This window comes from Nelumbo lutea, chromosome 4 (assembly GCF_056320005.1).
Source record: "Nelumbo lutea isolate HS-2025 chromosome 4, American lotus-T2T, whole genome shotgun sequence".
NCBI classification, from domain to species: Eukaryota; Viridiplantae; Streptophyta; class Magnoliopsida; order Proteales; family Nelumbonaceae; genus Nelumbo; species Nelumbo lutea.
In genome coordinates this window covers 12,218,546-12,236,359 of record NC_142687.1, presented here as the reverse complement: position 1 = coordinate 12,236,359, position 17,814 = coordinate 12,218,546, and the positions used below count along the sequence as shown (strand labels likewise).

Below are 17,814 nucleotides of genomic sequence, written 5' to 3'. Positions count from 1 at the left end.
ATCTGATCAAGTCCTTTTCAAACCCAGAATCATCAGCTCCAAGCTGGGCCTAGAAGCTGTTGCAAGGAGGCCCGGTTTGTAACGGCTGTGTGGACCTGCGCAAAGTGCAAATAGAAAAAAGGAACATTTGCTGAACAAAAATGGGTCTGTTGCTAGTAGGTTATATGCATTATACATAATAAATCCATGCAATTGTGCAAATTTTCTTCTGATGGTACAAATTAATAGAACTCTCTCTCCCTCTCTCTCACACATGCTATATTGCTACGTATCTGTTTCTAATTAATTGCTTTCTTATATCTCTTCTATCTATAAAAAAAAATGGGAGAATTCCCTTTTCGGGGTAAACACAAGTAAGCTGTAGAGACACAATGTGATGGCCCCCCTTTGGAATGGAATAATTAATATCGTTGTCTAAGTAGTTGCTGTCATGATCATATCTCTTCAATCCCAGGTCATTTTGCTCCATTGCATTCTGGTGGTAGGACTTTGAATCTGGCTGCATCTTTGCAGTATGAGTAGAACATGAACCTCTTTCTGGCCCACTCCATCCCCATATTCTGTTGCTGTGACAGCTTTGCGAAGGCTTCACCTTGAACCGGGTCGATGCTCAGACCACTCTTTGGGCACGAAGCCACTGATTTTGTTGGGTCCAATATGCAGCCCTCCATCTCCATCCCCGCAAACGAAGCAACAAACGGTTCAAACTTGTAATTCACTGGGTATTTTCCACCGTGAGTCGCCCACTGTGACCCGTCCCAAATTGTTGCATACACCGACATGGCCTTTGATGGATAAATTGAAGAGATAGCTTGGCTGTGGTTCACCTCTCTTACCGGTATGTTGTCAACCAGAAACCTGCATATGCAGTTGCTCATTTAATTTGTCTTAACGTCAAATGGGTTTGAACTTTCAATTAATTTACTCAGAAGCAACAATGGAAATCCTAACAATTAATGATCAAATAGCTTGATCATCTGATGGTGCTGCTAATTCCTGCGACTAAGGCTTATTTGTCTTACTCACACTATGTGGTAGTCGTTCCAAATGATGCTGTATTGATGGAACTCTTCTGTAGGGTCGAACCAGAGGCGAAACTTCTCTTCTCTTCCCGTGCCGGTACTGCCATTGCCATAGAGATTTGTTTGCAGGATCCACTCTTTTCTCTTTTCATGACCCAGCAACTCAAAGTCGATCTCATCATGGGTGTGAGGGAAATTATCTGCATTTGACATCTGCATTTTGCGTAGCCTGTCAGATTCAGTTTTACGCCTATAATTGCAGTTATTTCGCTAAATGCATCTCTAGATGTCTGTGCTTAATTAGATGAATGCCATTTCCCTGTACATCGCTACATGCATACATCTTTCCATATATACGCGCCTAAATACATACGTAGTCCCAAGTTTTTATAGCACCAACCATGAGAAAGGTCAGAGGAGGTCCGCTTAGAGAGAGAGAGAGAGAGGGAGAATTCTGTTATTTCGTTTTAGCATTTCAACTATTTCATTGAAGTGACAGCATTAAAGTTATGGTACATACTCTGGGCTGAGCATGCATGCACGATGTACGTCTATGCTTTCTGTGTCAGAAGCGCATTTATGCATGTCCTGAATCTAGCCAGCCAAATCCGGTAACAGAAGAATAGGACTTACATAGAAGGCGACGACGACGCCGGAGGTGTAACCGGAGGGCAGCTTGATGGCTGTACTGAAGAATCCGTACTTGTATCTGTCTCGAGAGACGAATCCGGAGCCTGTAAAAAAAAAAGAGTAACAGTTCATAACACATCGAATCACTGCCCTTTGGACGCCATGTGATCTTTTCTTTACACAAGCAAAAGCTGGCCGACTCCAGAAGGAGAGCCCAACCACACAGAAAACAGATGCGAATACTTTTGAGGTGGGTAATTAAGCGGGGACTTAACAAGGAGGAAGGAATTTGTTACCAGAAGATTTGTTGAGCATGAGATTGACGTAGGATCCGTTGTTGGTGAGTTGAATATTTGGGCCTCCGAAAAACTCAGAGAACCCTTGGGCGAACGTCCGATGAGGAAAGAGATCGGTCAAGTGAGTGAGGTTTGAAGGTGTGTAATTTACATTACGAGATGATGACAGCACAAACACAAAGCAGGAGATGAATATCCCTGCACGCAGCAGCTCTCCTGGAAAACGAGACATTTCGTCGATAGATGGAAAGAATGAAAAGAGGCAGCGCAGGAAAGTAGTGAATGAAGTGATTATTTATTGGGAGCAAGAGAACTTAACATTGTCCAGCTGTTGACCCCCAACTTGGGTCTGTCTTTTCTCAATTTGCTTTGCGTGGTTGGTTTGGATCTCAAAAGACATTAAAATAGAAAAGCACGTGGGGTGCTTTTGGGATGTTTTCTGGGTCTTGTGCATCTGCTTACAAAAGTTGCAGCTTTCAGGAACAGGACACTTTTCTTCTTCTTCTTCTTCTTCTTCTGGTTAATGCATCTGTATAATGGGTCCTCCGATTCTCCTCTCTCTTCCACCAACCAAAGTCTTTGTATAATCCATCTGTACAAATTGACAGAAATATAAGTTTGATTGGATGAGAGCAGCTTCCTGTGCCAGAGGTGGCCCTTACTCTTGTTACTGGTCAAATTGGAGTATTTAAAGCCCCCACACGCCTTCTTTTGTTACTTATGTTTTTTTCTTTTGGCACCAATCCGACGGTTAGAAAGTAGTGACACTGCACATCCAGATCGCTTGTTGATTGCGACCACGAAAACGGTGTTGATTTGCCTTTCGATGTTTGTTTTATTACCTAATAAGAGCTGGGCCAAGCTTGAACCGATCTCTTAGGCTATGTTTGGTTTGAAGAAAAAAGTAGAAAAAGGAAAGAAAAGATAAAAAAACTTGTATAGGTTTTGATACCTTTCCCTGCTTTTCCTTTACCTTTTTCTACAAACCAAACATAACCTTATTCTCTTATTTGTAATTAGTGGTAGGGCTGGCCGACAACTAAATGTGCAGAACTAAATACTAATTCCAATTTCCAAACCAGTTCGGTTCTATAAATCGGGTGGGGACAAAGTAGGGTGTATATGAGTTCCACTGATTTTACTACCACTGAGTCCCCCGGTGCAGCCTTCGAAGGGACATTAATTCTCAATACTACTATCTCATTGGTGGGTCTGACCTGATCATAAACCCGCATTATGATTGACAGCTATATATACTTTTTAACCAGTTAACGAATCTAACTATTTGTTAATTTGAATGACACATTTAGACATCCTAACTGTAGGCTCTCACATGGCCTATTTTTATGTCCCCTACCTTAATCCCTTCTAATTTAAGCCATCATAATAATAATTTTATAAATTTATCATAAGAAAAATAGGTATAAAAATTGAGGAAATTTTAAATAAATAAATAATTCATCACCTTCGTCATCATCATCTTGTCCCGAATTATATGAGTCTCTAAATAAATCCTGTGTTGTTATTCCACTTTGTTCATGTCATGGTTTTCAAAATCGGATGTGGGAACCGGCCACTTGATTGGTTATGTTTTTTCTTAAAACTGTTGATTTTGGTCAATAAACTGCTGAACTAGTTGATTAACCATTCGAACAGTTTGAATGATTTTGACTATTTTTTAATTTTTTTTTATCAGAACGAGCCGACCGTTCAAACTGATAACTGGACCCCTGACCAGTTCAATCACCAGGTTGGTTTTAAAAACCAAGATTCATGCCATATCCATGATTACGACGTTTAAATCGTTTTATTATTATTTTCATCTAGTCTCTTTTTAGGCTATCCTTATCTTTTCTCTTTAATTTTACTTGTAACAGATCAATCTTCCTAATAGGTGCTATAGATGGTCTTCTTATGCATAATTGCTTCAATTCTTCGCTAGTCCAAAATAACCAAAATCAATTCTGACCCAATTCTAATTTGAACAAATAATAGCAAATTTAGACCTTATATAATTGGGCCACTTTAGTTTGGGTCTATTGAATTTACTCCATCCATTGGCAATCGGGTATGTAATATGAAAAAGCAAGGTTAATTCCATTAGGATCAATGAATGAACTGGTTATTTCTGGTCATACTAGGTCTTTGGCCCCAAGAAATACTTATGTACGTAAATGCATTTATCTATTGTCATGGAATTTTTTCTCTATTACCATTTTTACCCCTCAACTACTAATCCATGTTATTTTTGTAGAGTCATTTTAATTCGATTAGCAACTTTAATGTGCTTTGCATTTGACAATTCTATATGATGATAATGATAGTAATAATATATCTAAAATTTTCTATAAATTTTATGTATCTTTTATTTTTTATTTATATATATATATTTTACTATTAATCGGATGTAGGTTGCAAAATTTAAATCTTATTACATAAACACCCCATCCAAATATGTGATAATCGGATCGAGTTGTGAAGTTTCAAATATCACTAACAGGCCTATCTACTTCGCTAAATTCTTCTTTTTGTAATGCTTTATCTTTTTGGTGTATCTTTTTTTGTTCATTTATCAAAAAAAATATAAAATTTAAATAGTGGGAATTGAATGGGGAGAAAAGTTATATTTTAATTTATAATTTAAACCTTGCAATTAAATAGGGACAAAATTCAAAAATAAGTATTTTAGTCAAAAGAAAGTTCCACAATCATATTCATATTTTTAATAGTAATGTAAATATAGAATTATAGATGTGTTCAATTTTTTTATAATCTTTTTGTATTTTTGTGTGTAAAAATAATTCTGATATGCCACACTTACTTTTTGTTTAATATGATAAATATATGATATTATGCATGTGCTTGAATGATTTTTTTTTTAATTTATGTACTTTTTTTCATCTGTATATTTGCATATTTTATTATTTATTTATGACATTAAAGGTTAATACATTTAATCAAAAAGATGAACTATTTATTATTAACTTTTATATTTCATTTTTGGTGAGTTCTAAATTATGTATTTCATTTTCATTATCTAAAAAATAATTCTTGTTTAATACACTTATTTTTTAATTTGATTAATAAAAATATCATAAATGTGTCTAATTTTTTCTACATTTTTGAAAATTTTTTATATTCATTTCTATTTTAAAAATTTTATTACCTAACTATAACTCCATAGGTTGATCAATTTGATTCGGATGGTTGAATTGCTTAGCCACCACATAGATAAATAATTGTGTTGTTTTTTTATTCAATTTTAAAATATATGGGTTTATATTGTTAAATATGTTTATATAAATCTAATTAGTAGCATTTATTGGTGAAAAATAACTTAAATATAGGATTTAAGAAGAGAAAATGAGATTTAATACCTTAAGTATAAGACTTAATGAGAGGGGATTACATGAGGTGGAAAGTAATAATTGAAGTTACATTTTCAACCCTTACAATTAGAGATGGACAAAATACATAAATATGGGCATTTTAGTAACAATTAAATCTAACATTAAAATTATAATAAAATGACTTTTAAACCCTTTCTCAAACTAAAAAATAGAGGGTAATTTTAGTTCAAAAAAAGTTTTACAATGCATCCACACTTTTATATATAATATAAACTAATTTTGGTTTCTCTTCTCTCCAAGTGAGAATGTAGCTTAACCACTTGGTAGAAGGTTAAGTCTTTTCCAAGTGACGAAAAAAACTTGTTTAAGTCCTGTTTGTTTTTCCAAAAAGTTATTTATCCTTGTAAGTTCACTTACCCAGGTAAGTGTCTCTTATGGGAGACTTGGGTAAGAGAATTTATTTGTATTCGTTGGATTTTCAAGTAAATTATACAGTAACTCTTTTATCTAAAACTTGTATTCATTGGATTTTCTCCCTTGTGGAAAACTTATTTACCCACCTTGAAGATAGGTATCATTTACTCGAGTAGGTGATACCTATTTTTTGGTGGTCCTACATGAATGTGAAAAACAAACATAGGAAAAGCGGTTAATGGAAACTACAACCCTATTGAACAACTTCTTCATTTCAGAATCCAAAAAATAAATAGGACCCTAAGGCTTCATTTGGTTTGTGGAATGGGGATGAGAAAAAGGGAATATTTCAAAAATATTCCTTTGTCTCTCATTTATTTTAGGGGAAATAGAACAATGGGATGAGAAAAATGTGGGATGCCAGATCCCAAAATCATGGAATTTGGATCGCACCAAAACCGTGTGACACCAGTGGAAAAACTCGAGAAGCCACTGTTTCCATCGAACTGGCAAAGAATCACTGTTACTAGCCTTCTTCTTCCAGATGCTGGCAAGGAACTAGTGCGAGTGGCAGCAACGATCTCCCTTCATCTTCCTCTTCTCTCTTCCCCCTCCATCTTCCAGCTTCGATCTACAAACAACAACGACTTGGCGACTTTAGAACTGATAATTGCGAAACAACGACGATGAAAAACAATGGCGCGACGAGAAACAACAGCATTGAAGATAATTCAATGATCAAAATTTGCTTCAATGGTGAAACAGATAGCAAGGAGAAGAAACTTGCCTTAGTGGTCGAAGCCCTAACCTTCTTCTTTTTCCTATTCTTCCCATTTTTCTCCCTTTCTCTTCTCTTCTACGAGGGGCAGCGGCGATCTTCACCAGATACGATCTCTCCCTCCATCTTCCTCTTCTCTCTTCTTCCTCACCTTCTTCTTCTTCTTATTCTTCCCGTCTTCCTCCCTTTTTTGATCACCGCTGCAACTCTCTGCAGCGGTGATCTACTTTCTCAGCACTCCTATCTCTCTCTCATTTTCCCTCTCTCTCTCTCTCTCCCTCTCTCTCTCTCTCTCTCTCTAATCGCCGCTGCAATCATGGAGCTCTGTTCTTCATCTTACATGAATCTATCGAAGAACCAGCTCATGACAGTGTTTTTCCTATTATTTTCCCATATACAAAACTAAACAATGGAAAGATAAATTTCTCATCCCATCCCACCCAAATCTTCCCACAAACCAAATGAAACTTAAAGGAAAATTTATTTACCACCCAACTTACATATTTTTTAAAATAAACACATACGCATAAAAAAAAAAATCAGTCAACTTTCCTATTAACCAACACCCTCCTCAATTTGCCAATAAACAAACGAGGCGTTAAAAATAATTCGAATCTATAACAGAAGCCTGAAACTAGGACAAATTAAAGGCAGAGACAAAAATTGCCACTTCATTATAATGGGCCACACAACGGGTGCCCATTTATGGCGGCCCGAGGTACAAGAATTAAAAGGCCGAATGAATCAACCCCATCAATATAAAGGAATGAAACCGAAATTTGCTATTCATTTTCATTTGACAAAGAAGGCCAAAGTTTTAGTAAGTTTGATGATGCAATTGAACCCATTTGAGCTGTGGCCAACTGCCTTCGGCTTCGGTGGTCCAAAAAGTTGAATCGTCCAAATGTCGCACTCTATACTCTATAGATAAAGACTTGGGAGTCTAATCGTCATCAAACTCATAAGACATTTTTTGATGGAGATGTGGGATCCCCATCGCTACCTGAACCAACTGTTCAACTTCAATTATGAGCAAGCCAAGAATTTCTCTGCAACCAATTTTATTTTTAATCCACAAATTTTGTTAATTCATTTCCCTTTAAAAATACAAATACAAGAGAAGATCTGAGAATTCTTCCATCTGAATTGTCAAAATGAATATATATTAAATTAGAAATAGAAATTTAAAAAATGCAAAAAAAAAAAAAAAAACTGAAGCAAGTAGATGATGAATCTAATATAAATATATGAAAAATATTTTTAATAATATATAATTAGATGCTATATAAACAGAGTTTTTACTTGCAAGAGTTCCGGGGCTATGGAGGTAAATAGATGGAGTAAAGGAAATTCTTATCAGCTCAAGTCAGTAAGAACTCTTTGAATAAGCCAATTATTCTAGTAATTGCTGGGCCCTCTTCATTTACTAGAATTTCTCTAAAAATAAAATTGCCCTCATTTTCATCTCTCTCTCTCTCTTAAATAGGGGTGTTCATTGTACGATTCAAACTGCAAAACCAAACTGCAAAGCCAAACTGACTTTGCAGTTTGGTTCGGTTTATGCTTATAAACAGTTTGATTTGATTTGAAGTTTTTTTATATCGCAGTTTGCAGTTTTGGTTTGTTTTATTGAATTTTATAAATCAAATCAAATCCTGAACAGAAATTATATATATATATATAATTTGAATATATGATATATAAATATTATATAATATATCCAAATGGAATGTGTAAAATTATAAATATATAATGAACTCTTTATTTTATAATAAAATAATAAATAAAAAGTTTAAGTTTTAATTTTTAGGAGAACTATTTAAGTTTTCTAATTGGATTAAACCCAAAAAAATCATAGAATGGTCGAAAATCACAAAACCATACCAAACCATAATAAAATGGTTTGATTTGATTTAATTTCTATACTAAAATTATTTAATTTAATTTAAAAATTTCTCAAACCTTAATTTATCGATTTGGTCTGGGATCTTGTCTAAACTACACCGAAAATGTATAATTACAAAGAAATGTCTGTATTGTGACATGTTAAAAGGGAGGAAATGCTCCCTGAGTGGACATTAAATAGTTAAAAAGCCAGTCACCCAACTCTGTGTTATCGTTAGTGGAAAGAAAGATTCTCTTAAACATGGGCAACAGAGTGGGTTTGTTCTCCTCTGTAGAAAAGAGCATTTCCTCCTTTTGGAAAAAGGAACTAAGTTTCGGGTTTTTTACTTAGAAATATATTAGATGTTGAACATTTCAAGGAAGTGGATCCAAAACAAATAATAATGCAATTTTTCACAGATAAAATAAAATAAGATACAAAATATGGATGCATCCTTTAATAATATATACATATATAATTAAAATATACTGGAAGCTTTGTCTCATAACTTTCAAAGGATAATATATTGAACATGCTTTTTATTTTTAACAGAGTTTTTATTATATTTTTTATTCTTAAAAAAAAAAAAAGAAGACCAAAATGGAATAATGGATCCCACTTAGACTTAGACTAGAAGATATTGCCTGCGGCAAAAATGAAGGTGATTTGAAAGATGATTTTCAAGTTTCAACTACTAATTGTCTTTAGTTCTAATAAATTTTTATTTATTATTATATTTGCTGGGAAGCTTCTTACTTTCTTAAGGTAGGGAGGAGGAATGCGCACGTGTCGTGAACCCTAGAATTCGTGACACGTGGGTGGGACTAAATGCAGGTTGTTTTGGGGAGGTGGTTAAGTAATGTTGGTCCAGGATTGATTCCAAATAATGTAGGGCTAAAAAACAATTGGAGACCATTGATTTCAATTATTGGTGATATAAATATATATAGGTAGCTAGCTAATCTCAAGTGTCGACGGACTTGGCCCACGTTACGAGAATCTGTTTCATTATTCAATATTCAAATGTGTGGTCATGGCTGGTATTAGTAGTGGTTTTCAAAAGAAAATCATAACAAGTGTATCCATCTCTCTCTCTCTAAAGCGCCAGACTAATAACGACATTCACCTAAAACCTTAGGTGTTTCTAGATGTACCTAAACCATGGATATATTGTTTAATATGGGTTTGGAGATTGTTAACTGATGCAATCCTTATAAAATTTTGAGGGAGAGGGAGTGAGAGATGAGGATATTTAAAAAGAATAAAACACAGAAATGAAAGACAAGTGGAAATAAAACCAAATGACAAATACATGTTTTAGGGCTGAATTCCAGCTTAGATAGAAATGGCCTATAATGAATTAGTCATGTGTTCACTTCTTTTGGAACTCAGTGCACAAGGATCAGGAGGGGAGTTCTGTTTGTTTTGTTTCAGATGCTAGGGTGGTCCTGCAAGGAATCCAACGAGTCTTTAAATCGCTCTTGAAGGGCGAGTCGCTGTTTGGACAAGATACTCTTGTTTTTTCTTTTGATGAAGTTAGTTAGGTTTATAGGTCTAAAAAACTTACTGTGGCAGTTCATCAGTTAGCTCGGAAAGCTAAATTGTTTATGAATGATAGATTTTGCTCTCTGAACAGTGTTTTTCACAATAATATTGATTGTTCTCTGAAATTCATTTTTTATATTTTCAAATTTAATCTAAACAAGTAGCAGATTAGCAGGGGTTTTTGTGCTAGGATTTGCATTGAAGTAGGATACGAGTAATTTTCATATAAACATATTGAAGGCGATGCAGAGATCATTGTCAAGCTTTTCTTGGGGGCTCATCCTGAAAATTGAAACCCTGTGTTGCATTAGGACTCCCATTGCCAATTGCAGGTCGGATAGCCTCTTTCTCGGTTTCACATTGTCTTAGCATTACAAACATCACTTTAGGGTATCCGTATTTGCTCACAGAGCTCTTCTCACACCAACTTCACAGTACATCCTACCGTGCATTGGGAACATCTCCCCATATATGATAAGTTGATAACATACAAGCACAGAGTAGATGATCCCAATGTGCAACTGGGGTGCCTCATACGCACATCCTATCATGCATTGGAAACATTTTCGGTACTTATTAGTTATAATTCATGGAAGATGTTCCCAATGCACAGTGGATGTGCCTGTGAGGAGTAGATCATACGGAATGCTCTCTGTGAGGAGAAGGATGTGGCCTGTTCTCCTGTCTTTTATCGAACATATTATGCAAAGGGAGATTTTACCAAGTTTGATGATGATGAATGGATTTTTTCTGAAAGGGAAATTTTCAAAAGAGGAGGGTGGGGGAGAATTTGGCTGAAACTTGTCCTGTAAATTGAAAAAAATTGGCCCTTAGCTACCTAGTTGAAGGGAGTTCAAATTTTCTACCCAGGACAGCTCTATCCACACCTATCCACATAATATTGCAGAACATCTCATCCTCTTACATATTATGCACTGGGAGATGTTCCTAATAAACGGGGGTAGTGTTTTGTGGATAGCGTGGATAAATTTCTTGTGGGTAAGAGATCTGGAGCCAGTTGAAGGACTTGCATCTTACCAAATTCTCTTTTACAGTTAATTTTAGGCAACCGGGTCTGCTACCCACAGGGCACTAGGCGGCACATCAAGAGTATGTATTCCTAATGTGGATTAGTGTGGATAGAATTGTTATGTAACGATTTAGAGTTTAGGGTTTTAGGTTTATATGTAACGATATAATATTTTTATTTGTAAATTAAGAGATGGATCTGACCATGGTAGGGGCCAAATAGAATTCCATAAATTGCATGACAGAAGGGGAATATGGTCTCCTTTGGACCTCAAACTTAAAACTTAAAACCATTGTTACTTGTACGGTTAGTGGGTGGAGGCAGGGGCAGACACGAAATAAGGTGGGAAAGTTACTCACATCTAGACTTATCACCGCGTCATAAACGTGCGAAAACTCACTCCTCTCACCACTCTCTCGCCCATACCGAATCTAACCCATGCTGCACGCTTGTTCTCGAATTAGCATACATGGATCGGGCTGCCACGTCTCTCTCTCCTCCACATTCTCCATCCTCCCTCTTCCTTTCACTCCCATCCAAGGTCAGGGTTCTATCTTTCAACCGGCTAGTGATCAGAGCAACTGGCAACCGGTGGCAATCTTCGTCCGGATACTCGTCATAGTTCTTCTTCTTCTTCTTCTTTTTAATCATTTGTTTGGCTGTTACATCCCCTGAAAACTAATGTATTTTTTTTTTTTTTAATTGTTCCAGAACCGGTGGAATGGACAAGGTATCAGCCATTACTGGCGGTGATGGCATTCTTAACCACTACCGGTGACGAAGAATGGACAAGTCCGGTAATTCCCTTCTCTCTTCATGCTATGTCTTGCCGTTCAATATTCCATGGTCAGTTCCATCGTGCTCTTTTTTTTTTTTTTAAACAAATATTATGTTTTCTTGCTTCAACTTAAATCTTAATGGGTTATTCTTATTAAATCAGTTCGAAAATATTCTATTTTGAGATAAGAAAAGAAAACAAAGCACGGTGGAATTAAGAAACAAGCTTATATTTTGTCATTTCAATGACAGTGCATCAACTAAGAAAATGTTGAATATGTTTTGCTTTTGTTTGGCGTTTCAATGATAGAGCTATATTCTATTTTATTTGTAGCTTAAGAAACAAGTTTATGAGAAATCGAGAATGTACATCCTGTGAGGGAGATTATATTTACATACACGAAACAGAAGAACGGTAAATCGAGAAAAAAGATGCGACCACCTTCACTCTATACCAGCTTCTTCTCTTCTCTTAAGCAGGTAAATATTAAATAGTCATATAATATCAAAACCACATCTTCAAATTATATTTATTTTTGTTACATTTTAATTACAATTTACATCTGAACAGGTTGAGAAGAGGTTGAAATCAGAAAGTTCATCACAGATTCATAGACACTGTTCTTCATCAACTAGAATAGGAACAAGTTGCAATTCAACTGAACCTCTTAGCTCTCCTATTTACCTCAACTACGACCAACAATCCAACAGCAGCAGAAGCTCAGCCCTCCATGACAACAAACCTCCTCCGAAGTTTCTTTCCCATTCTCTTGACTTCCCAATGATCCCATGAAGACCCACCTCCACCAAACATGGAGAAACAAGACCAGGTCATTGGTGAGGCTGAAGACAACAAGAAGAGAGAAGGAAAATACCGGACTTACCTGTTGTTCTTCATCACCGGTAATGGTTAAGAATGCCATCACCGCCCGTAATGGCTGATACCTTGTCTGTTCCACCGGTTCTGGAACAATTAAAAAATACAAAAAAAGAATACATTAGTTTTCAGGGGATGTAGCAGCCAACCGATGATTAAAAAGAAGAAGAAGAACCATGGCCAATATCCGGATGAAGGTTGCCGCCGGTCGCTGATTGCTCTGGTCACTAGCCGTTTGAAAGGTACCTGACCCTGAACGGGAAGGAGAGGGAGAGGGAGAATGGGGACTGCGGAGGAGAGACGTGGCGACCCAGTCCATGGATGCGAGTTCGAGAACCAGTGTGCAGCGTGGGTTCGATTCCGTATGGGCGAGAGAGTGGTGACTGGTGAGAGAAGTGCGTTTAATTCACCTCGCACGATTTTATGACGCACACGTTTTAAGAACGCGTGGCGCGTATCAACTCTGCTCGTATCTTGAATAGTTGGACCCAATTGAAATGGAAAAATAGATATTTGATTGATGGATGGATGGATGAATTTCCAACCCTAACACCACGAGCTTTTTCCTCCCGAATGCACGGCGGGGATGTGCTCTGGGACACTGTGGGGCGCCCCTTTTGGGGCGTAGATCTGAACTCTTTTCTTCCACTCCCCGGGTCCCGGGACGAGGGACCCGTACGGTGTCATATCTTTGATTTACCACGTGTGCAGGTCCGCCTGTGGGTCTCAGTCTACATCCTCATTCATGACTCCAACAATCATTACCTCCCACGTCGGTAAATTGCCTCATCATCCGAGAAGCCGCTTCGTCATCTTTACGTGTGTCCAAGACACGTGTTGGACATAAACAGTGTATATCTTAAAATCTGTACTGTCCATCCTAGTAATCTCATAAGTTCGGTCAATCGCCACGTGTAATCAAAGATCCTTCCCGTATCTTTTTAAACTTCCTCACGACTGATAAGTTGCTTCAGTTTTGATTCAATCCGAATTCCGAAATCGTCTTGGTTTTTCCGTGGCGTCTCCGTTTCAATGATCCAAAATTCTGGTCGGTCCTTACGCCGGATTTTGATGCTTCCGGCCGTTCCTCCCTGCGAATGTGTCTCTCCGGTGACCCTCATACATGCTCTTATTTCTCTCTCTCCCAACATCTGCGATTTCCAACCGAAGATAGTCGCGACTCATAAGAGAGACGCACGGGAAGCTATTCGCCAAGTCGGACTTCTCCTCATCTTTTTTGAAGAAATCCAAGACCGTTATCGTCGATCAGCTCTACCCGACTTGGTTGTGCTCTGCTTTTCTGAGCTCCATATCACATTGCAAAAGCTCCGGTACATATTGGAAGACTGCACCCGTGAAGGCGTTCGTCTATGGATTCTGATGAACTGCAAACGAGTTTCTACCGAGTTCTGTGTTTTATTCAGAACGGTAGCTACGGTGCTCGATGTTCTTCCCTTGGATTCCATTGACGTGTCCACAGAAGTCAGGGAATTGGTTGAATTAGTAGCCAAGCAGGCGCAGAAGGCAAAGTTCGACGTAGACCCAGATAATGAACGCACTGCTAAGAATGTTCTTTCAATTCTGAATCAGTTCGACAACGGAGTTTGGCCGAGCCCGTATGATGTTAGGCGGATTCTGGACCATCTGGAGGTCCGGAGCTGGAATGAGTGCAACAACGAGGCCAAATTCTTGGATGAAGAGATTAGTTTGGAGGCTTCCAATGGAGATGAGAGAGAGATCGTGCTCCTAAGCAGTCTGATGGGGTTTATGATCTACTGCCGAATCGTGATGTTCGAAGCTGTGGATGGGAAAGGCAGTGAATGGTTCGACAATAGAGGCGAGGGAGAGGTGCTTAGTTACCTGAACCCCGAGGATTTCCGGTGTCCTATCTCTCTTGAGATTATGAGTAATCCGGTGACCCTATCAACTGGGCATAACTACGATCACTCTTCAATTCAAAAGTGGCTCAAGGCCGGAAACCTCACCTGTCCCAAAACAGGGGAGAAACTTACCAATACAGAGCTGGTTCCTAATTTAGCTTTAAAGAAGCTTATTCAGCAGTTCTGTTTCGACAGCCGAACTCCAGTCACTGAAACAGGTGGTCGGAGTCGTGACATAACAAGAACGATTTTTGCCGGCAGTCCGGCAGCTGAAGAAGCCATGAAAATGCTTGCCGAGTTTTTAGCTGATAGGCTTGCAAAAGGAACGGGTGAAGAGAGGAAGAAGGCCGCTTATGAGATCCAGTTACTTGCAAAATCAAGCATATTCAACAGGTCTTGCTTGGCAGATGCAGGCACAATCCCCAATTTATTAAAGCTTCTATCCACAACTGATCCATCCATACAAGAGAATGCCATGGCAGCCCTGTTGAACCTTTCAAAACATTCCAAGAGCAAAATGTTAATTGTCAAGAAGAATAGGTTGGGATTGATTCTGGACGTTCTAAGAAGAGGAATTGCAATAGATTCTCGGCAGATGGCAGCTGCTACACTTTTTTATCTTGCTTCAGTTGAGGAGTACAGGAAATTGATTGGAGAGATGCCAAATGCAATCTCTTCATTGGTAGAGCTGATGAGGATTGGAACAGTTCGTGGGAAGAAGAATGCTGTGGTTGCAATCATTGGGCTCCTCCTTTGTCCCGATAACCATCAGAGGGTTCTGGCAGCTGGAGCAGTCCCACTGCTGGTCCATATGTTGATATCTTCTGAGAGGTTTGATCTTGTAATTGATTCTTTGGCAGTGCTAGCAAAGCTGGGGGAAAAACCGGATGGAACAATAGCAATCCTATGCACCTCTGCTTTACCACTGCTTGTGGGGATCCTACGCTCCTCCACATCTTGTGCAGCGCGGGAGTATTGTGTTTCATTGTTGTTGACCCTCTGCATCAATGGTGGGGCAGAGGTGGCTGCCATTTTACAGAAAACTCCCTCGCTCATGGAATCATTGTATACCCTTATAACAGAAGGCACATCTCGTGCAAGTAAGAAGGCCAGTGCACTCCTCAGTGTCCTCCATGAATTCCATGGCCCAAGCTCCTCCTCTCTGTTGGCTCAGGCTGTGCAACAAGAACAAATTGCTCTGTTGGCTCAAGCGGTGCATCCACCTCTGTAAATATTACCCGGATGCTCTGCTTCCTCATCTTCATGGTTGAATATTTTGATATTAGCTCAGTTTTTTGAGGAGCTAAAGTATTGAAAATGCTTCTGAATAAAACCAATGAATTTTCTGTTACAGTGTGAAGACCCAACAAAGCTGTGTTCAATATGATTTTTATTTGTCTGGAGATCAATTACCTGTGTGTTATAATGATATGTCATCACTTATTTGAAGCATTTTATCAATTTATGCTAAATTCCTCCCATGACATAACTTCTTCCAAATAATAAGCATCTAATTACATTCGCGAATACAAAAAATGCATTTTTATAATGTGATCACTTATATACTATAGTGCATTTTATCCATTTATTCAAGAAAAGATATAGATAGATCATAGGTGGCATTCATAACTGAGCATTAAGCATGTAAACAAGAACTACAAAGTTGGGAGTAGGAGCTGGATATATATTTATATAGTTTACCGGACAAATTGAGTTGTTGGGCATTCCCGGCCCACCATGCGAAGAAAACTACAGGGCAACAAGCGAGAAAACTACAGTGCGCTAACGCGCACTCCGGCTTTCGCGTGGAGCCTCCCTGGAAATATATGGTGCAATTTCAAGTCTTTGAATCCAAGATGGTAGCTTGTGTTTACCTGTACACAGGAGAGGCCAAGTTTAATACCTTATGCCCACCATCTTTCATTTAATGAAAGCACAGAAGGGAACAACTTCATAAAAGAAGATGTATAAAATACCAAACAGTCATTCTGAGAGATTCCCATTTAGGAACAACTCATAAACAAGAAAACAGACAATATCTCATCAAATAAACAAGGTTTGGATGTCTAACATGTGATAAGCTTTTAAATTCCCTGAAAAAAGTATTGAGATATCCATTGTTGATGATATCTTTGTACACCTTCCTAACATTTTCCGGAACCAAAATGGATTAAGAATATATGCTATACGGCCCCCTCATTTCATGAAATAGTTTCAGGATTCAGAAGCTGTTGTATGAGTATTGCCAGAGACCTTTCTTGTTTTCCCCCATCATTTCTGAAACAGCATTCTCATGCTTCGGAAATAGATACATAGGTTCTTAGTTCTTACCTGCTATGCCTTGCTCAATAAGGTTTCATACACTTGGATTGTTTGTGGAAGAATAAATTTCCTTAATTGGGAGTTTCTGACATCCAGATTCCCTAGGTGATTGTTTTGATTCTGACGAAGTGAGCAAGAAAATCTATAACTGTTCTATAAATGATTTAAAGAAGTTGTATTATTGCAAGTGTAGTTATAAAAGATTATGCCAAGGTATAAGTACCAGTACTGTAACCCATATGAGGCCTCCAATAAGAAGCTACAAATCTGTAGGAATTAAAGATCATTTTTCTAAATTTGAGGAAAAGTTCACCACAAGTTTTTTTACTCTACAGAAAAAGAAGTTAGTGATGAAAAGAACTGTCATTAAGGCTCAGTTGGATGGAGTACAAAACAAATAGGTAGAGTGCAAAGCCTTGTTTTTTGTATGTATTTGAATTGTACATCGTTGTATTTGTACTCTTTCCAAACTGTGCCTAAGCGATCAATACAAAAAGATCTAATTGTCTTTATTTATTTATTTATTTTGAACTAGATCTAGTTACATTTGACTGGTTACCACCAGATGCCTAGAAAAAGCGATTAATGTCAAAAAAGAAAAAAAAAAAAAATCAAAGACAAATATTGTTCCTACTATTGAACCATTACCGTTAGAAGGATCCTGTATTTAAATATGCCAAACCCAATATTTATCGAGGAACTAATTATATAATTGTTTAGAATGGAAAAAAAAAATCCAATGATCCTTGTTCCATTCATCTCTCCGAACGTATGACAAGAAACAGAAAAAAGTTGGTTGAATATATATTCAATTTACACCTTTAGACTATTAATTAACTTCACCAACTGATCATTCCCACTCAATGTTCAACAGGAAGTAACTAAAGCAAAACAGAACAACTCAAAGCCAACGGATGAAAAATACTTAAAATACCTATCTCGTCCAGTGATGTTTTGCCCTTTTGGCTATTTTGTAGACTGTCTTGATCTACTTCTCATGATCAATCC

At 37.6% G+C, this 17,814-nt stretch overlaps 1 protein-coding gene, 1 long non-coding RNA gene and 1 pseudogene across 4 annotated transcripts; 2 read left to right on the top strand and 1 right to left on the bottom strand.

Moving 5' to 3' along the window:
- Positions 1-126: 126 nt before the first annotated feature.
- On the bottom strand, positions 127-2,501 carry XTH33 (xyloglucan:xyloglucosyl transferase 33). Its single transcript, XM_088981891.1, has 4 exons — positions 1,949-2,501; positions 1,656-1,756; positions 1,027-1,235; positions 127-858 (listed from the first exon to the last, which is right to left on the bottom strand). The coding sequence occupies exons 1-4, from the start codon at positions 2,178-2,180 to the stop codon at positions 456-458; spliced, it is 945 nt and encodes a 314-aa protein (XP_088838017.1). The 5' UTR covers positions 2,181-2,501; the 3' UTR covers positions 127-455.
- Positions 2,502-11,347: 8,846 nt separating this feature from the next.
- Positions 11,348-12,988, top strand: LOC148853951 (uncharacterized). 2 transcript variants are annotated; one of them, XR_016112569.1, is made up of 4 exons: positions 11,348-11,491; positions 11,662-11,747; positions 12,062-12,207; positions 12,299-12,988. It is a non-coding gene; the product is annotated as an uncharacterized LOC148853951 (long non-coding RNA). The 2 variants fall into 2 exon arrangements; XR_016112568.1 differs by having other exon boundaries at positions 11,356-11,747.
- A 172-nt stretch (positions 12,989-13,160) lies between these two features.
- Positions 13,161-15,966, top strand: LOC148853950 (U-box domain-containing protein 19 pseudogene; annotated as a pseudogene). The gene has a single exon (XR_016112567.1). The product of XR_016112567.1 is annotated as a U-box domain-containing protein 19 pseudogene (transcript).
- The last annotated feature ends 1,848 nt before the right edge of the window (positions 15,967-17,814 follow it).